The sequence below is a fragment of the Ranitomeya imitator genome, chromosome 5, assembly GCF_032444005.1.
Source record: "Ranitomeya imitator isolate aRanImi1 chromosome 5, aRanImi1.pri, whole genome shotgun sequence".
NCBI classification, from domain to species: domain Eukaryota; kingdom Metazoa; phylum Chordata; class Amphibia; order Anura; family Dendrobatidae; genus Ranitomeya; species Ranitomeya imitator.
The window spans coordinates 665,266,734-665,287,021 of record NC_091286.1 but is presented as its reverse complement, the minus strand read 5'-3'; the positions used below and the strand labels follow the sequence as shown (position 1 = coordinate 665,287,021).

The 20,288-nt window shown below is 43.2% G+C and overlaps 1 protein-coding gene across 2 annotated transcripts in view; it reads right to left on the bottom strand.

Annotated features, from left to right (window-relative positions):
* LOC138638723 (cytochrome P450 2K6-like) overlaps positions 1-20,288 on the bottom strand; it is a 294,437-nt gene that overhangs the window by 127,822 nt on the left and 146,327 nt on the right. For both annotated transcript variants that reach the window (XM_069728251.1, XM_069728252.1), the window contains exon 5: positions 920-1,077. In XM_069728251.1, coding sequence (XP_069584352.1) covers positions 920-1,077 — 158 coding nt within the window. The remainder of the gene's footprint in view (positions 1-919; positions 1,078-20,288) is intronic.

Genomic DNA, 20,288 nt, shown 5'->3' with positions numbered 1-20,288 from the left:
ATGACAGGCATACATCCACACACACATGTTAACATGTTTACACTAGCGCATGGCCAAGCGGCCATACAAAACTTTTTTAGTAGTAGCACTTTGGGACCTGCGGGGCATGCTCAGTATGGGAAAAACAGGACATAGTCCCTGAAACGCCTGCTCGTTGCTGATCATTGCTGGCTACGAAGGCAGAGCCTGGAAAGGCAGCAGTAACTAAGCACCCAGTATCAGCTTGAGCCAGACGCTGGGATTTACGTCTCTGCTGAGCAGGCTCCACTGTGGCTGAAGGAGAATGGGAGACCGCAGTGGACATGGTTCAAGATTCCCCCTGTGCAGCGGCGGGAACTCGACACCTGACACACAGTCCCTATTACATGACTTTTCTAAGCCGAGAATTAAATAAGAACCACTCAATTAAATAAAATTTGACAGTCCATCATTACTACAGTTGTGTGAATTTTTCAAAATTAGGTTCCGAAAACGATCGTTTTTGCAATGGTCGCAGAACACAGCCAAACGTCATTGGAGTCAAAGGGAGTAGAACTGAATTAACATGTTCGGAACCGAGCATCAAACATAAAGTCGGGAATGAATAAGGTAAGAATATGGTACAAATATCGCAAATTCACATTCAGCAACCGATTCCGAACATATTGGCTCAACTCTAATCATTACTATAAAATATAAAGGTCACACAATCTTGAAAATATTAATTGTACATTCCAATGCAAACAAGGGAAAGCAGTGCTTGATGAGCTTTCCACATTTTTGACTGGCAAAGGACAACACATTTGAGAAATATGTTTGTAAAATTGTAAGTTTAAGAGTAGGGGCACATTATGGGTTGCAACCTCCCCAATCACACATTACAAATCTTGTGAATGACTTAACTACTATTTCTCAAATACAAATGAGTTGATCTGCTCACCATAATGAGGGTACCACCTAATTGGTTATTTTCACTAATCATCTTTATCAGCTTCAAAAGTGTGGGATCTTCATAATCAAATCGCTTACTCAGTAAGATGGAGACGATTATATTAGATACAGCAGCAGTTATATTCATGTTGTTATCGAAGGGTTCACCTGGAAAAACAGTGAGAAAACAAGAGTCATAATTGCAAAAAAAATCACAAGCACCTCTGAACAGAACAAAGCAAGTGTGAACAGGTGCAAACTGCCATGACTGCACAACATACAAAGGAATACAGTCGCCTCTGTAAGCGCTAAGATATATGTAAACACTAGATATTTGACATATTTCGATCACAATAGGATGTGTCTTTTTTATGGATCCCTAAACCTAATATTCATCAATCATGTCTCTCCTGGGCTAAAAGCTACAAATATAAAGGGCAGGTAGGAATCACTGACTGTGACTAATTAATCCCTTCACCCCGAAGGTGGTTTGCACGTTAATGACCAGGACAATTTTTACAATTGTGACCACTGTCACTTTGTGAGGTTATAACTCTAGAATGCTTGAACGGATCCTGGTGATTCATGACATATTGTACTTCATGATAGTAGTGTAACATGTCTTTCACATGACTGGCATTTATTTGTGAAAAATTCTGAAATTTGGTGAAAATTTTGAAAATGTTGCCATTTTCCAAATCTGAATTTGTGTGTCCTAAAATCACAGAGATATGTCACAGAAAATAGTTAATAAGTAACATTTCCCACATGTCTACTTTACATCAGCACAATTTTGGAAACACATTTTTTTTGTTAGGAAGTTATAAGGATTAAAAGTAAACTTGTAATTTTTCATTTTTTCCAACAAGATTTACAAAGCCATTTTTTTAGGGACCACATCACAAGTCACTTTGTGGGGTCTGTAGATAGAAAATACCTGAAAGTGATGCCATTCTAAAAATTGCACCCCTCAAGGTGCTCAAAAACTACATTCAAGAAGTCTATTTACCCTTCAGGTGCTTCACAGGAATTTTTGAAATGTGGAAAAAAAATGAACTTTCAACTTTTTTTCACAAAATAATTATTTCAGATCCCGATTTTTCTATTTTAACAAGGGCAACAGGAGAAAATGGACCCCAAAATTTGTTGTGTAATTTTTCCCGAGCATGCTGATACCCGACATGAGGGAGAGAACTACTGTTTGGGCACACGGCAGAGCTTAGAAGGGAAGGAGCACCATTTGACTTTTTGAGCCTAAAATTTCCTTGATCAATTGGCGGACGCAATGTCACATTTTGAGAGCCTCTGATGTGACTAAACAGTGAAAATCCACCACTCGTCACACCATTTTGGAAACTAGACCCCTCATGGAACTGATCTAGATGTGTGGTGAGCACATTGAACCCTCAGGGGCTTCACAGAAGTTTATAACGTTAAGCAGTAAAAATAAAAAATAAACTAATTTTACCCACAAATATGTTTTAAGCACAAAATATTGCATATTTATAAGGGTAAATAAGCATTTTCCTTTTTCAGCACTTCCGGAGGACGATGATAGTTTGAGATAATTTACTCAGTGACAAATTTTTTAGGACATTTTAATAAGAACAAAACAACGAGTTTCTGTCTGCAATGACCTTCATCAGGTATAATATGTTTCTTCAAAAAATTTTAAAAGAAAGTTGTCTTTAAAGGGACACTGTCACCTGAATTTGGAGGGAACAATCTTCAGCCATGGAGGCGGGGTTTTTGGGTGTTTGATTCACCCTTTCCTTACCCGCTGGCTGCATGCTGGCTGCAATATTGGATTGAAGTTCATTCTCTGTCCTCCATAGTACACACCTGCGGAAGGCAATCTTACCTTGTGCAGGCATGTACTACGGAGGACAGAGAATAAACTTCAATCCAATATTGCAGCCAGCATGCAGCCAGCAGGTAAGGAAAGGGTGAATCAAACACCCGAAAACCCCGCCTCCATGGCTGAAGATTGTTCCCTCCAAATTCAGGTGACAGTGTCCCTTTAAAGACTGGTGACTCCTGACACATAGCAAGGGTGTGCCTCAATTAATTAAGATTAACACCCCTCCCAAATTGGGTCAGTGTGATCTTAAACCAATCTTAACATATAAGAATGCTACAATGGTATATATATATATATATATATATATATATATAATGAAAAAAAAACATAAAAATATATATGAAAAACAAATCCTGTAACCCTATGCATATATATTTATAAAATAATTATATTACATGTCGTCTTGGCAAAAAATTAAAAAGTTTGGAAAGGAGAAAAAAAAACAAAAATTGTTTTTTTCATCTTTCATTCACCCCTTCTCCCGCTCCCTCCTATCTCCCCTCTCCATTAAAAATCTCTACACATTTTTCACTGTTTCATTGAAGGCCATCTGGATATAAGGTTTTCAACCGGAAAATCCAGTAGGACTCTTTTCTATTTAATTTCTGGATCCTGTTTGTGTCATTCTGTGGTATTTGTTCCACAGGAGTTACCTTTATGTCAATTTTGTGGTGATGTTTAACCCCTTTCTGCCATCAGACGCAATAGTATGTCTGATGGCAGAACTCCCGCTTTGATGTGGGCTCTGGTGATAAGTCTGCATCAAAGCCTGGACATGTCAACTGTTCTGGCATCCTAATTAATTGAGGCACACCCCTGATATGTGTCAGGAGTCAACAGTCTATAAATACAACTTTCTTGAAAAAAAATTTTAAAAGCACATATTATACCTGATAAGGGCCGTTGCGGGTTGAAACTCATTGTTTTTTTCGTATTAAAGTGTCCTAATAAATTTGTTACTGAGCAAATTATCTCATCGTCAAACTATCCTTGCCTTCCAGAAGTGCAGAGAAAGTAAAATTTTTATTTGCCATTATATTCAGATGCAAACCTTGGATCAAGGCTGGCATAGTCCCTGCAGTTGTGCTGCAGACCAGAAGATTACAAGAAGATCCATCACACGGATCATTTGCCTGTACATACAAGACATTCAAAGGGTGAGTGCAACAATTTATATTTTCTTGCAGTGAATATACACCTACACTTTGACTCTGCACCCCTTGTCTCCCCTTTTATATTTCTTTTCGATATCCTTGTGCATATTCATAAGGGTAACAAGAGAATTTGCACCATACATTTCGTTGTGCAATTTCTCCCGAGTATGCCGATACCCCACTTGAGAGAGAATACTACTGTTTGGGTGCATGGCAGGGCTCATGGCTCAGAAGTGAAGTAGCGTCATTTGACTTTATGAATGTAGCATTTCATGGAATCATTAGCGGACATTATGTCCCATTTGGAGAGCCCCTAATGTGTCTAAACAGTGGAAACCCCCCAAAATGTCCACATTTGGGAAACTAGACATATCAAGGAATATATTTAGATGCGTGGTGAGCACCTTGATCCCCAAGGTGCTTCACAGAAATTTATAATGTTGAGCCGTGAAAATAATAAAATCACATTTTCCTCCCACAAAATGTTATTTTAGCTCCAAATTTTGCATTTTCATGAGGGTAACAGGAGAAATTGCACCATACAATTTGTAGTGCAATTTTTACAAAAGGTAGGGGAGAAAACAAGGGGATCTGCTACCTTGGATCTAATCCTTATAAAAAGGGAGGAAATGGTTGAGGAGGTAAGAGTGACTGGGACACTAGGAGGTAGGGACCATGCTTTTTTAGAATTTTGGATAACTAGAGGAGGAAGACATGTGAAGACTCAGACTTCAAGGTTAGAATTCAGAAAGGCAGATTTTAATGGACTCAGAAAGAGAATCAGAGGGATTCAATTGCTGAATATTCTTTAGGACAAAAATGTCGAGGAAGGATGGGAAATCTTGAAAAATGAGATTTTCAAAGAACAATCATTAACAATTCCAAAAAGAGGGAAGAATACGAAGCATTTAAGGAAAGCAGGATGGATGAACACATAACTTAAACACATGCTAAAAGGGAAGAAACAAATGTCTATCAAATGGAAAGAGGGAGGCATATCTAAAGAAGAATATAATGCTGTCTGCAGAACCTGCAGGGCATGAATCAGATTAGCTAAATCTGACAATGAATTCAGGCTTGCAAGAGATGTCAAAAGCATTAAAAAAGGATTTTGAGGATATGTCAAAAGTAAAAGAAAAGTTAAAGATGCTGTAGGATTTTTACAGGATGAAAATGATGAAATGGTAAGAAAGGATATTGAGAAGACCGAACTTTTAAATTCCTATTTTGCATCTGTTTTCTCTCAGAAAGGAAATGTAACATCAACTGATCTTCACTGTCCTATTAAAGGAATAGAAGAATCCAGGATATCTATAAACAGTAAGATAGTGAGGAAACACTTAGCTAACATAAATGAATTCAAGTCCCCTGGTCCAGATGAATTACATCCCAAAGTACTGAAGGAGATAGCAGAAGTAATTTTTGAACCACTCTCCATAACCTCCCGTTCTCCAAGAAATTTCAAAGAAGTCCCAGAAGACTGGAGAAGAGCAAATGCTATTCCTATCTTCAAACATGGGAAGAAGCTGGACCCAGGGAACAATAGGCCAGTGAGTCTGACTTTACCAGGAAAGATCTTTGAACAAATTATTAAACAACATGTATGTAAGTACCTGTATAAGAATGAAGTGATTAACCAAAGTCAGCATGGGTTTGTAACTAATAAGTCATGTAAGACTAACTTAATTTCCTTCTATGACAGAATCACTGACTGTGTGGATCAGGGAAATGCTGTAGATATAGCATATCTTGACTTCAGCAAAGCATTTGACAAAGTATCTCAAACCATCATAATTGAAAAAATGACTAAGTATTGAATGGACAAGGCGTCTGTAAGGTGAATTCATAACTGGCTTAGTGATCGGACCCAAAGAGTGGTCGTAAATGGCAGCACATTGAGTTGGATGAATGTCTCAAGTGGGGTACCACAGAGTTCTGTCCTGGGCCCTGTATTGTTCACCAACTTTCTCAATGATTTGCTGATGACACAAAGCTAGGAGGAATAGCTAATACTAGAGAAGAGAAATGATTTAAAAAGATATAAACTGGAGCAGTGGGCAGCAACTAACAGAATGGTTTTTAACAAGGAAAAATGAAAGTACTACATCAGGGCAATAAAAATGAAAAAACATATACAGAATGGGAGGAATAGGGCTAACAAACAGCCCATGTGAAAAAGACTTAGCTATACTAATAGATCATAAACTGAACATGGGTTAACAGAGTGATGCAGCAGCAAAAAAGGCAAATGCAATTCGGGGATGCATTAACAGAAGCATACAGTCTAGATCACGCGATGAGGTCAAACTTCATCTGGAATACTAGTATCAACTTATGTTTATGAGCTTAGCTACCTTGTTGTCTGTGTCTGCATGTGCTCAGGGTCGGCTGTATAGCCACTAGAATTCCAGCACCTCCAGAGAGGAGATTATGTGTTTGAATTTAGGGCTGGCGTATAGCCACTAGAATTTCGGCACCTACGGAGAGGAGTTGTTTGTGTGCTGACGCTGACTGTATGACCACAGTATTCTACCTGCTCTGTTAGTAAGCTGTGATCCTCTGTGAGGTTAGCAGTTCACAGCATTATCCTAATCCCAGTGACTCTGTGAAGCAACAGAGCTCGCTTCTATACAGACCGAGTGATAGAACCCGTGTCTATTCAGGCGTTGTACCGCCATATAGTGCCACCATTTACTAGCAGCAGGTCTCACTCCTGCACGGTGGACCCCGGGCTACGAACGCACCTATATTATCTCAATACTTCCATTCTGCCAGCCCTAACAATATACTAGCACCAGGGTCTGGCTAGTAATGGCGGACGAACAGCTATTGCAGAGGTTCGCCAGCAGCTGAAGGGCAGGTTGGCGGCGTGCAACCTCAGCTGTGGATGTTACCGCAGTAGCTGTTAAGACTGCTAGTGTGGCTGCAGCAAGTTTGTCCACTGCCACCCCTTTTCTGACCTTATGCCCCCTTCCACTGCCTGATAAATACTCTGGTGATTGCAAGTCATGTAGGGGATTCTTGAGCCAGTGCTCAATGCACCTTGAGCTCCTGGCAGCATCTTTTCCCACAGAGCAGGCAAAGGAGGGATTCATTCTATCCCTTCTGTTGGACAGGGCATCGGAGTGGGCTACGCCGTTGTGGGAGCATGACGATCATGTGGTGCAGAGTGCACTGTTGTTTCTGAGCACTCTGAAACAGGTCTTTTAGGACCTTGAGTCACCCATGATACGGCGCTATAACTGCTGGCATTGATCCAGGGCTCATCCATGGTCAGCGATTTTGCTGTCCACTTCCGGACTTTAGCATCTGAGCTGGAGTGGCTGGATAAAGCCCTCATCCCTATATTTTGGAGGGGGCTGGCTGACCATGTGAAGAACGCTTTGGCCACCAGGGAGATTCCCGCCACACTGGAGGAGCTAATAACTTTATCAACTCCCATTGACCTCCATTTAACGAGCGGCGGTTAGAGCGAGCCCAGTGTAGGCAGAGGTTTCAGCTGGCTCCCACCTTTGCCAAACCTTTGAAATCTACGGTCCGGGTGTCCGAGTCACATGAGGCCACGGAGTTGTCACGAGCGGGATCTAAGTCCCGGACCGCTTGTGCACTTAAGGTCTGTCATGTTTTCCGGCATTCAGGACATCTTGCCTCCAGATGTTCCCAGAATTCAGGAAACAGTCAGCGTCTAGTGGTAGGAGGAGGAGGTACACTTGAAATGGCGACGTTTTCCTCCAAACTGTCCTTCAAGGGGACAATTACCATAGGCCCATCCACTCTTACAGTCAAGCTTTGCGTGGGTTCCGGGGGTGAGGGGAATTTTATGTCCTCTGCCTTTGCCCAACGCCACGCAATACTCCTGGTGATGCTCGCCAAGCCGGTGACTGTACGAGTGGTGAACGGGTCGACACTGCCCTCACAAATAACACACCAGACCATCCCATTTTCATTATCAATGTCTCCATCCCATCAGGAGATTATTTTCCTTCTTGTCATTCCTGAGGGAATAGAAGAGATTCTGCTAGGGATACCCGGGTTACATTATCACTCCCCTCATAAAGAGTGGTCCTAAGAAAGAATTTTGGGATAGAGTGAATCTTGTGTTCTTGTGCATCTTAATAGCGCTGGGCAGCCCGCCTGAGCTAATAGAAGGGCGTCACTAATAGGCTGTTAACCTGGATGCTGTGCATTCCCATTGTGTGAACAGCGCCACATACAAGTCTCTAATGTGCAGTCATATGCCGAGCAGCCACCCCCTCCATTAATTTGGTAGGTTGTGAGTGGCTGCCTCATCGGTATTTCTGCACCTGTGTTGCCATCTTAACCATATCGGTCCACTGCATCCTGATAATGCATTTGTTTGGAGGCCTAGGCAGGTAAGCATCTCCTGCCCATTTTGCTATGTTTTTGAATTTTTGGAGGATCTTTGAATCCTGTTTTTGTGCTAGCATTGGTTAGTAGGACTCGTAAGCGTGGGGACCCGTGACGTTGGGTTACGAGCTAACATATTTTGGCCAGAATATAAACTAATACCTCACATATTTTTTTAGATATGTGTTTTTTGCATTTTTTTGGGGTGCAGTTGGCCCATTCTGTCTTGTAAACTGTGGTGTCTGTTCACATCGGATGCATCTTAATAGCGCTGGGCAGCCCACCTGAGCTAATAGAAGGGCGTCACTAATAGGCTGTTAACCTGGATGCTGTGCATTCCCATTGTGTGAACAAGTCTCTAATGTGCAGTCATATGCCAAGCAGCCACCCCCTCAAGTAATTTGGTAGGTTGTGAGTGGCTGCCTCATCAGTATTTCTGCACCTGTGTTGCCATCTTAACCATATTGGTCCACTGCATCCTGATAATGCATTTGTTTGGAGGCCTAGGCAGGTAAGCATCTCCTGCCCTTTTTGCTATTTTTTTGAATCTTGTGAGGGCAGATGTCTGAGGGAGTGCGTTCAGGTTCCTGCTTATGAAGTACCCGCAGATCTTTCCTTTCTCCCCAAGCACTATTGGCCCTATGCGGACGTATTCTCCAAGAGGGCTGTGGAGGCCCTTCCACCCCACCGCCCCTATGACTGTCCTATTAACCTCTTGCTTGGTGCAGAGCCTCCCCAGTGTCGAGTCTATCCCCTGTCTCTCCCGGAGATGGAGGCAATGTCCCAATATATCCAGGAGAATCAGGCAAGAGGATTCATTAGGAAGTCAGTGTCACCTGCAGGGGCCCGGTTCTTCTTCGTGCAGAAGAAGAACGGAGAACTACGTCCATGCATTGATTACAGGGGTCTTAACGCCATCACCGTTAACAACAAATACCCTCTCCATCTGATATTAGAGCTATTCGATAGGTTGCGGGGAGCGAGGGTATTTGCTAAACTTGATCTGCGGGTGCCTACAACCTGATTCGAATCTGTGAGGGGGACGAATGGAAGATGGCATTTAACACCAGGGACGGGCACTATGAAAACCTGGTGATGCCCTTTAGGCTCTGTAATGCTCCTGCTGTTTTCCAAGACTTTGCGAATGATATCTTCCGGAATATGCTCTCCACCTCAGTTGTAGTCTATCTGGATGATATTCTCATTTTCTCTCCAGATATTAACTCCCACCGGAGAGATGTTTGCAAAGTCTTTGACCTCCTACGGGCAAACTCCCTCTATGCCAAGTTGGAGAAGTATGTTTATGAGCAGGAGTCTTTGCCTTTCCTGGGCTATATCATCTCTGCCCAAGGATTGGCTGTGGATCCTGCCAAGCTACAGGCTGTGATGGACTGGCAGGAACCCCATTCTCTCAAAGCGGTGCAGCGCTTTATGGGGTTCATGAATTACTATCGCAATTCAATCCCCACTTCTCAACTTTGGTATCTCCCTTGGTTGCCCTCACCAAAAAGGGAACAAATCCCAAATTGTGGTCGGAGGAGGTCTCAAAGGCCTTCCTCTCTGTTAAGTCCCACTTTGCTAGTGCTCCCATTCTACATTGCCCCGATGTAGATAAACCTTTCATAATGGAGGTGGATGCCTCATCTTTTGGTGCTGGAGCAGTCATATTCCAAAAGGATGCTCAAGGTCGGAAGCATCCTTGCTTCTTTTTCTCTAAGACCTTCACACCGGCGGAGAGCATTTATTCCATTAGGGACAAGGAGTTGCTAGCTATGAGATTGGCCTTCTCGGAGTGGAGACACCTCCTGGAGGGGGCTTGTTTTCCCTTCCAAGTCTATACTGATCACAAAAATTTGGCTTACTTGCAAACTAACCTGCCTCTAAATTCTCGCCAGGCTAGATCGTCCTTGTTCTTCTCCCATTTCCACTTCACTCTTGATTACCTGTCCGGGGAGAAGAACATCTGTGCCGATGCTCTCTCCCGCTCCATAGTATCATCAGTGGAGGAGGAGGAGGAGCCTCGGTTAATTGTCCCTTTAGTGAGCCTGAGGACCGTGGCTCCGATTTCACTAGAGTCTGTGCTCCCGGGCAAGACTTTTGTGCCATCTAATTTGCAACCGGAGGTTCTCTCTTGGGCTCACTTGTCCAGCGTGGGTGGACACTTTGGGACCAAAAGGACATCTGAGCTTCTGGCAAGGACATACTGGTGGCCGCATATGGCCCTTGACGTTGGAGACTATATTCGGGCGTGTGTCTCCTGCGCCAAGAATAAGTCTCCTCGACAACAGCCAGCTGGGTTACTTTACCCCCTGCCGGTGGCAGGCAAGCCCTGGGAGATGGTTGGGATGGATTTTGTGGTGTGCTTACCCAAGCCCCGTGGCTGCACCATTATTTGGGTAATCACCGACCATTTTTCCAAAATGGTGCACTTGGTGCCTCTTCCACGGCTACCTTCTGCACGGGTCTTGGCAGCGTTATTTTTACATCTACACGGTATGCCGGACAAAATTGTCAGTGACCGGGGTCCCCAGTTTGCGTCTCGGTTCTGGAGAGAGCTTTGTCGTCTACTCAGCATCGAGCTGAATCTCTCTTCAGCATACCATCCCAAGACGAATGGGTTGGTAGAGAGGGCCAACAAGACTCTGGTCACATATATGCAACATTTTGTTTCAGCCAGGCAAGATGACTGGACATCTCTGCTACCGTTGATGGAGTTTGCGCTGAACAATGCCAAAGCCGACTCCACTGGGCAGACCCAATTCCTCCTTAACTACGTCCACCATCCATGTGTCCCTGTGCCCATGCCCGTGTCATCCACCGATTCCAGGGTGGCAGACTGGGCTGAGGAGGCATGTGACATTTGGGACCACACACAGGATGCTACCCGGGCCTCCAAGGAGAGAATGAGGGTCTCCGCCAATGCACATCAGAGCCCCACTCTGATCTTTGCTCCTGGCGACCTAGTGTGGCTCTCCGCCCGTAATAACAGGCTGCGAGTTGAGTCCACTAAGTTTGCACCTCGCTACTTGGGTCCCTTCAAGGTCCTGGAACAGGTTAACCCTGTGGTCTACCGTCTGGCCCTTCCTCCACATCTAGGTATCACCGACACCTTTCATGTGTCCCTTCTAAAGCCCATTCACATGTCCCGGTTTTCTGAGTCATCTGCCAGGACATTGGGTTCATCTATGGATGATTATGAGGTGAATTCTATCTTCACCTGGGAGCCTGCTGAGCACATTCATTCTCCGCAGCACATTGCTGTCTTCGAATGTAGCGAGGTCCAAGGTGGGAGGCCCTAGGAGGGGTGTAATGTTAGGTGTCGAGTTACAGACTCTGCACAGGGGGAATCTCGAACCACCTCTGCTGCAGTCTCCCATTCTTTTCCAGTCACAATGGAGCCTGCTTAGCGGAGACGTCGGTCCCAGCGTCTGGCTCAGGCAGATACTGTGCGCTTGGTTACTGCTGATCTTCCCGACTCAGCTATTGTAACCAGCTCTGTTCTGTGGCGAGCAGATGCTCCTGGGACTAAGTCCTGATTTTCCTCTACTGGGCATGCCCAAGGTACGACCTCTTATTGGAGGTCTGGAGTCACATGATCAGGTCCTGAAGTAGTTCCTATTGGACCACTAGGAAGGTCTTGGAGAGTTTCCTCTATAAAAGGTTTATGTTATGTTTATGCTTAGCTACCTTGTGATCTGTGTCTGCATGTGCTCAGAGTCGGCTGTATAGCCACTAGAATTCTGGCACCTCCGGAGCGGAGTTGTTTGTGTGCTGACGCAGACTGTATGACCACAGTATGCTACCTGCTCTGTTAGTGAGCTGTGATCCTCTGTGATGTTAACAGGGCACAGAGTTATCCTAATGCCGCCGACTCTGTGAAGCAACAGAGTTCGCTTGTATACAAACTGAGTGACGGAACCCGTGTCTGTTCAGGCAATGTACCGCCATATAGTGCCGCCATTTACTAGCAGCAGGATTCACTCGTTCACGGTGGACCCCGGGCTGCGAAACGCACCTATATTATCTCAATATTTACTTGGTGCGTTCCACCAGCCCTAACACATGTCTACTTTACATCAGCACAATTTTGGAACCAAAATTTTTTTTGTTAGGGAGTCATAAGGTTTAAAAGTTGACCAATAATTTCTCATTTATACACCACAATTTTTTTTAGGGACCACATCACATTTTAAGTCACTTTGAGGGGTCTATATGATAGAAAATACCCAAGTGTGACACCATTCTAAAAACTACACCTTTCAAGGTGCTCAAAATTACATTCAAGAAGTTATTAACCTTTGAGGTGTTTCACAGGAATTTTTGGAATGTTTAATAAAAAATGAGCACATAACTTGTTTTTCAAAATTTTTTTTACTTCAGATCCAATATGTTTTATTTTACTGAGGGTAAAAGGAGAAATTGGATGCCAAAAGTTGTTGTACAATTTGTCCTGAGTACGCCGATACCCCATATGTTTGGACGCATGGCAGAGCTCGGAAGGGAAGGAGCGTCGTTTGACTTTTCAATACAAAATTGACTGGAATTGAGATAGGAAGCCATGTCGCGTTTGGAGAGCCCCTGATGTGCTTAAACAGTAGAAACCCCCCACAAGTGACCCCATATTGGAAACTAGAGCCCCTAGGGAACTTATCTAGATGTGTTGTAAGAACATTGAACCCCCAAGTGTTTCACTACAGTTTATAACGCAGAGCCGTGAAAATAAAAAATCTTTTTTTAACACAAAAATTATTTTTTAGCCCCAAGTTTTGTATTTACCCAAAAGTAACAGGAGAAATTGGACCCCAAACATTGTTGTCCAATTTGTCCTGAGTCCACCGATACTCCATATGTGGGGGGGAACAGCTGTTAGGGTGCATGGCAGAGCTCGGAAGAGAAGGAGCGCCGTTTGGAATGCAGACTTAGATGGAATGGTCTGCGGGTGTCACGTTGCGTTTGCAGAGCCCCTGATGTACTTAAACAGTAGAAACCCCCCTCAAATGACCCCATATTAGAAACTAGACCCCCAAAGGAACTTATTTATATGTGTTGTGAGAACTTTGAACCTCCAAGTGTTTCACTACAGTTTATAACGCAGAGCCGTGAAATAAAAAATCTTTTTTCCCACAAAAATGATTTTTAGCCCCCCAATTTTTATTTTCCCAAGTTAACAAGAGAAATTGGACACCAAAAGTTGTTGTACAATGTGTCCTGAGTACGCTGATACCCCATATGTTGGGGTAAACCCCTGTTTGAGCGTACGGGAGAGCTTGGAAGGGAAGGAGCACTGTTTTATTTTTTCAGCGTAGAATAGGCTGGAATTGAGACCAGACGCCATGTCGCATTTCGAGAGCCCCTGATGTGCCTAAACAGTGGAAACCCCTCAATTCTAACTACAACCCTAACCCCAACACACCCTTAACCCTAATCCCAACCCTAGCCATAACCCTAACCACACTCCGAACCCCAACACACCCCTAACCCAAACACACCCCAAACCCTAATCCCTACCCTAATCACACCCCTAACCCTAATTCCAACCATAACCCTAAACACACCCCTAACCCTGACACACTCCTAACTCTAATCCCAACCGTAAATGTAATCCAAACCCTAACCCTAACTTTAGCCTAAACCCTAACCCTAACTTTAGCCCTGACCCTAACTGTAGCCCTTACCCTATCTTTAGCCCTAACCCTAACCCCCATGGGAAAATAGAAATAAATAATTTTTGTTATTTTATTTTTCCCTAACTAAGGCGGTGATAAAGGGGTGTTTGATTTACTATTAATGGCGGTTTTTTATAGCAGGTTTTCATGTTTGGCAGCCGTCACACACTAAAAGACGCTTTTTATTGCAAAAAATAGTTTTCGCGTTACCACATTTGAGAGCTATAATTTTTCCATATTTTGGTCCACAGATCACAGACATGTGAGGTCTTGTTTTTTGTGGGACGAGTTGAAGTTATTATTAGTACCATTTTCGGGAACATGACAATTTTTGATTGCGGTTTACTCCGATTTTTGTTAGGCAGAATGAACAAAAAACAGCAATTTATTAATTTCTTTTGAGGGGCGTTTATACCATTCTGCGTTTGGTAAAATTGATGAAGCAGTTTTATTCTTGGGTCAATACGATTACAGCGATACCTCATTTATATCATTTTTTTATGTTTTGGTGCTTTTATACAATAAAAACTATTTACTTTATTCTGAGGGATATAACTTTTTAATTTTTTCGCTGAGGGGTGGCTCATTTTTAGCAGGAGAAGATGACGGTACCATGTTTATTTATATCTGTCTTTTTGATCGCGTGTTATTCCACTTTTTGTGCGGCGGTATGATGATAAAGCATTGTTTTTTGCCTTTTTTTATGGTGTTCACTGAAGGGGTTAACTAGTCAGACAGTTTTATAGGTCGGGTCATTACGGATGTGTTGATATTAAATATGTGCAGTTTTATTGTTTTTTTTATTTACATAAAGAAATGTATGTATTGGGACAACATTTTTTTTTCTTTATTTAGGAATTTTTTTTTTATTAATTTTTTACACATGTTAATATTTTTTTTTTTTACTTTTATACTTTGTCCCAGGGTGGGACATCATTGTATAGTGTCAGATCGCTTATCTGACACTTTGCAAAGCACTGTGTCAGATCAGCGATCTGACAGGCAGTGCAGGAGGCTTGCTGATGCATGCTCTCAGCAGGCGCTTGCAAGCCACCTCCCGGCAGGACCAGGAAGGCCCCTCGTGGCCATCTTGGATCTGGGGTTGCAGGGAGGAGGACGGAGGACACGCTCGGACAATGCGATGTGGGTCGCAGGGAAGCACGCAGGGAGCCCCCTCCCTGCGGAATGCTTCCCTATGCCACCGGAACGCTGCGATCTTGTTTGATCTTGTTTAACATTGTAGAAGAATCATCTTTATTCTCATTTGCACAATGAAAGACTAGAAGCAATGGATGAAACTGAATGGGAGGAGACATAGATTAGATGTTAGAAAAAACTTTTTGACAGTTAGGGTGATCAATGAGTGGAACAGGAGTTCTCCTTCCATGGAAGTCTTCAAACAGAGGCTGGACAGACTTCTGTCTGGGATGATTTAGTGACTCCTGCTTTAAGCAGGGGGCTGGACCAGATGACCCAGTTGGTCCCTTCCAACTCTACCATTCTATGATTCTATGATTCTCCTGGGTACCCCGATACTCCATATGTGGGGGATACTATTTTGAGGCACACTGCAAAGCTCAGAAGAGAAGAGGTGCCATATTGTAGTTCAGATTTTGATGGAATGGTTTGAGGATGCCATGGCACATTGGCAGAGCCACTGAGGTGCCAGCACAACAGAAACCCCCAATATGTGAACTCATTTTACAAACTACACTCCCCAATGTATTCACCTAGTGGTGCAGGGTTCACATTAACACCACATGTGCCTCACAAAATTTTATACCACAGAGCGGTGAAGAAAGAATAAATAACATTTTTTACCACTAAAATGTTGTTTTAGCCCCAAGTTTTTTAATTTTTCTAAGGGGTAATAGGACATTTTTTTTACAATAAACTGAGGTCCATTCTTTCCTGAGTGCACCAATACCCTACATGTGATCGGGAAACATTTTTCATGCATAGTGCAAAGCTCAGAAGGCAAGGAGCCAGATTTTACTGTTATGGTTTACAGGTGCCATGACTCACTGGGAGAGCCCATGAGGTGCCAGAACAGCAGATTCCCCCATAATTGACACCATTTTACAAACTACACCTCTCAATTAATTAATCTAGGGGTGCAGAGATTATATTGACACCATGGGTTTGGAACAGAATTTTATACCATTGGGCAGTGAAGAAAAAATAACTGCATTTGTATCAACAAAATTTTGTTTTAGCCCCGGATTTTACATTTCATACAAGAAGTGGGTAAAAATGAACCTAATTTTTTTCCGCAATTTCTACTGAACGTGGCAATACCCTATATGTGGCTGTATAGTACTACTTAGCCATACGGAGAGATTCGGGTGGAACAGAGCTCTATTTGCCTCCTGGAGCGCAGATTTTCCTAGAACAGTTTGCGGACTCCATATACAGAGCCCCTTGTCCCTGTTTCAGGTCTATGATTAAAAAGATCATCAGAAAGGTCTTTGTACTGTCCCCTCATATATTTATACATTAAAATAAGATCATCCCTTAGTCTTCGTTTTTCCAAACTAAATAGCCCCAAGTGTAATAACCTATCTTGGTATTGCAGATCCCCCAGTCCTCTAATAACCTTGGTCGCTCTTCTCTGCACCCGCTCTAGTTCAGCTATGTCTTTCTTATACACCGGAGACCAGACCTGTGCAGAGTATTCTAAGTGTGGTCGAACAAGTGACTTGTATAGAGGTAAAATTATGTTCTCCTCATGAGCATCTATGCCTCTTTTCATGCATCCCATTATTTTATTTGCCTTTGTAGCAGCTGCCTGACACTGGCCACTGAATATGAGTTTGTCATCCACCCATACACCCAGGTCTTTTTCATTGACGGTTTTGCCCAGAGTTTTAGAATTAAGCACATAATTATACATCTTATTACTTCTACCCAAGTGCATGACCTTACATTTATCCCCATTAAAGCTCATTTGCCATTTATCAGCCCAAGCTTCTAGTTTACATAAATCATCCTGTAATATAAAATTGTCCTCCTCTGTATTGATTACCCTGCAGTAGTGTTGAGCATTCCGATACCGCAAGTATCGGGTATCGGCCTATACTTGCGTTATCGGAATTCAGATACCGAGATCCGATACTTTTGTGGTATCGGGTATCGGTATCGGATACATAGAGATGTGTAAAATAAAGAATTAAAATAAAAAATATTGATATATTTACCTCTCCGGCGGCCCCTGGTGAGTCCGCGGGTAACCGGCAGGCTTCGTTGTTCAAAATCAGCGCTTTTAGGACCTGAGAATCACGTCCCGGCTTCTGATTGGTCGCGGGCCGCCCATGTGACCGCCACGCGACCAATCACAAGCCGCGACATCACCGCAAGCTATTAGCGCGCTTATTTTTGAAAAATGAGCGCGTTAATGACTTTCAAAGACGTAGCGGCTTGTGATTGGTCGCGGCCACGCGACCAATCACAAGCCGCGACGTCACCGCAAGCTATTAACGCGCTCATTTTTAAAAATGAGCGCGTTAATGGCTTTCAAAGACGTAGCGGGTTGTGATTGGTCGCGGCCACGCGACCAATCACAAGCCGCTACGTCTTTGAAAGTCATTAACGCCCTCATTTTTAAAAATGAGCGCGTTAATAGCTTGCGGTGACGTCGCGGCTTGTGATTGGTCGCGGCCACGCGACCAATCACAAGCCGCTACGTCTTTGAAAGCCATTAACGCGCTCATTTTTCAAAAATGAGCGCGCTAATAGCTTGCGGTGACGTCGCGGCTTGTGATTGGTCGCGTGGCGGTCACATGGGCGGCCCGCGACCAATCAGAAGCCGGGACGTGATTCTCAGGTCCTAAAAGCGCTGATTTTGAACAAAGAAGCCTGCCGGTTACCCGCGCTGAGTTCAGGGGCCGCCGGAGAGGTAAATATATCAATATTTTTTATTTTAATTCTTTATTTTACACATCCCTATGGATCCCAGGGCCTGAAGGAGAGTTTCCTCTCCTTCAGACCCTGGGAACCATGAGAATACCTTCCGATACTTGATGTCCCATTGACTTGTATTGGTATCGGATATCGGTATCGGCGATATCCGATATTTTTCGGGTATCGGCCGATACTATCCGATACCGATACTTTCAAGTATCGGACGGTATCGCTCAACACTACCCTGCAAAGTTTAGTATCATCTGCAAATATTGAAATTCTACTCTGAATGCCCCCTACAAGGTCATTAATAAATATGTTAAAAAGAAGAGGGTCCAATACTGACCCCTGTGGTACCCCACTGCTAACCGCTACCCAGTCCGAGTGTGCTCCATTAATAACCACCCTTTGTTTCCTATTCCTGAGCCAGCTCTCAACCCACTTACACATATTTTCCCCTATTCCCATTATTCTAAATTTATGTATCAACCTTTTGTGTGGCACTGTATCAAAAGCTTTTGAAAAGTCCATATACACTACATCCACTGGGTTCCCTTGGTCCAATCCGGAACTTACCTCTTCATAGAAACTGATCAAATTAGTCTGACATGAACGGTCCCTAGTAAACCCGTGCTGATACTGGGTCATGAGGTTATTCCTCTTCAGATACTCCAGTATAGCATCCCTTAGAATGCCCTCCAGGATTTTACCCATAGTAGAGGTTAAGCTTACTGGCCTATAATTTCCGAGTTCAGTTTTTGTCCCCTTTTTGAATATTGGCACCACATTTGCTATACACCAGTCCTGTGGTACAGACCCAGTTATTATGGAGTCTTTAAAGATTAAAAATAATGGTCTATCAATGACTGAACTTAATTCCTGCAGTACTCTGGGGTGGATCCCATCCGGGCCCGGAGATTTGTCAATTTTAGTGATTTTTAGACGCCGCCGCACTTCCTGCTGGGTTAAGCAGGTGACATTTAATTGGGAATTTTTATCACTAGTCATTTTGTCTGCCATGGGATTTTCGTGTGTAAATACTGATGAAAAAAAGTCATTTAGCATATTGGCTTTTTCCTCATCCTCATCCACCATTTCACCGAGACTATTTTTAAGGGGGCCAACACTATCATTTTTTAGTTTCTTACTATTTATGTAGTTAAAGAATATTTTAGGATTATTTTTACTCTCTCTGGCAATGAGTCTCTCTGTCTCAATCTTTGCTGCCTTGATTTGCTTTTTACAGAATTTATTTAATTTTCTGTATTTATTTAACGCCTCCTCACTACCTACTTCCTTTAAGTCTCTAAGGCTGGTTTCACATTTGCGTTTTTTTGGGTGCGTTTTTGCGGTAAAAAACGCAAAAAAACGCATAGTGAAAAAACGCATGTAAACGCATGCAAACGCTGCGTTTTTTTGATGCATGCGTTTTTGCATGTGGTGTAAAAAACGCGGCGTTTTACCGCGTTTACATGCGTTTTTTCATGCGTTTGCGTTTTTTAAACGCATGCTGAGAAATGTGTGACAGCTGCCAATCATTAAAAAAAGTAAAAAAACCACTATAAACAGAAATAGTTAGGGTTAGGGTTAGGGGTAAGGTTAGGGGTAGGGATCATAACCCTAACCCTAAAGGGATCCTAACCCTAACCCTACCCCTAACCCTAACCCTAACCCTACCCCTAACCCTAACCCTAAGGGATCCTAACCCTACCCCTAACCCTAACCCTACCCCTAACCCTAACCCTAACCCTAAGGGATCCTAACCCTACCCCTAACCCTAACCCTACCCCTAACCATAAAGGGGTTAGGGTTAGGGGTAGGGTTAGGGGTAGGGTTAGGATCCCTTAGGGTTAGGGTTAGGGGTAGGGTTAGGGTTAGGGGTAGGGTTAGGATCCCTTAGGGTTAGGGGTGGGTAGGGTTAGGGTTAGGGTTAGGGGTAGGGTTAGGATCCCTTAGGGTTAGGATCCCTTAGGGTTAGGGTTAGGGGTAGGGTTAGGGTTAGGGTTAGGATCCCTTTATCACCTTTACGTTGGGTGGTGGCATATTAGTGTGTTTTTAATAAAAAAACGCATGCGTTTTTTAACGCAAAAAACGCATGCACCAAAAAACGCATGCGTCCCCATTGACTCCAATGCATTTTTTGACACAAAAAAAACGCATGAAAACGCATGCGTTTTTTTTTGGTCCAAAAAACGCTGATAAAAATACTACAAGTAGCATTTTAGAAAAAAAACGCATGCAGTAAAAAAACGCATGCGTTGCAAAACGCGACCAAACGCATACACAAAAAAACGCATGCGTTTTCAATGTTAAATATAGGAAAAAAAAAAAAGCATGCGTTTTTTTGAAAAAAAACGCAGCAGACAAAAACGCAAGTGTGAAACCAGCCTAAATGCTTTCTTTTTGTCACTTATTGCGCCCCTTACAGCT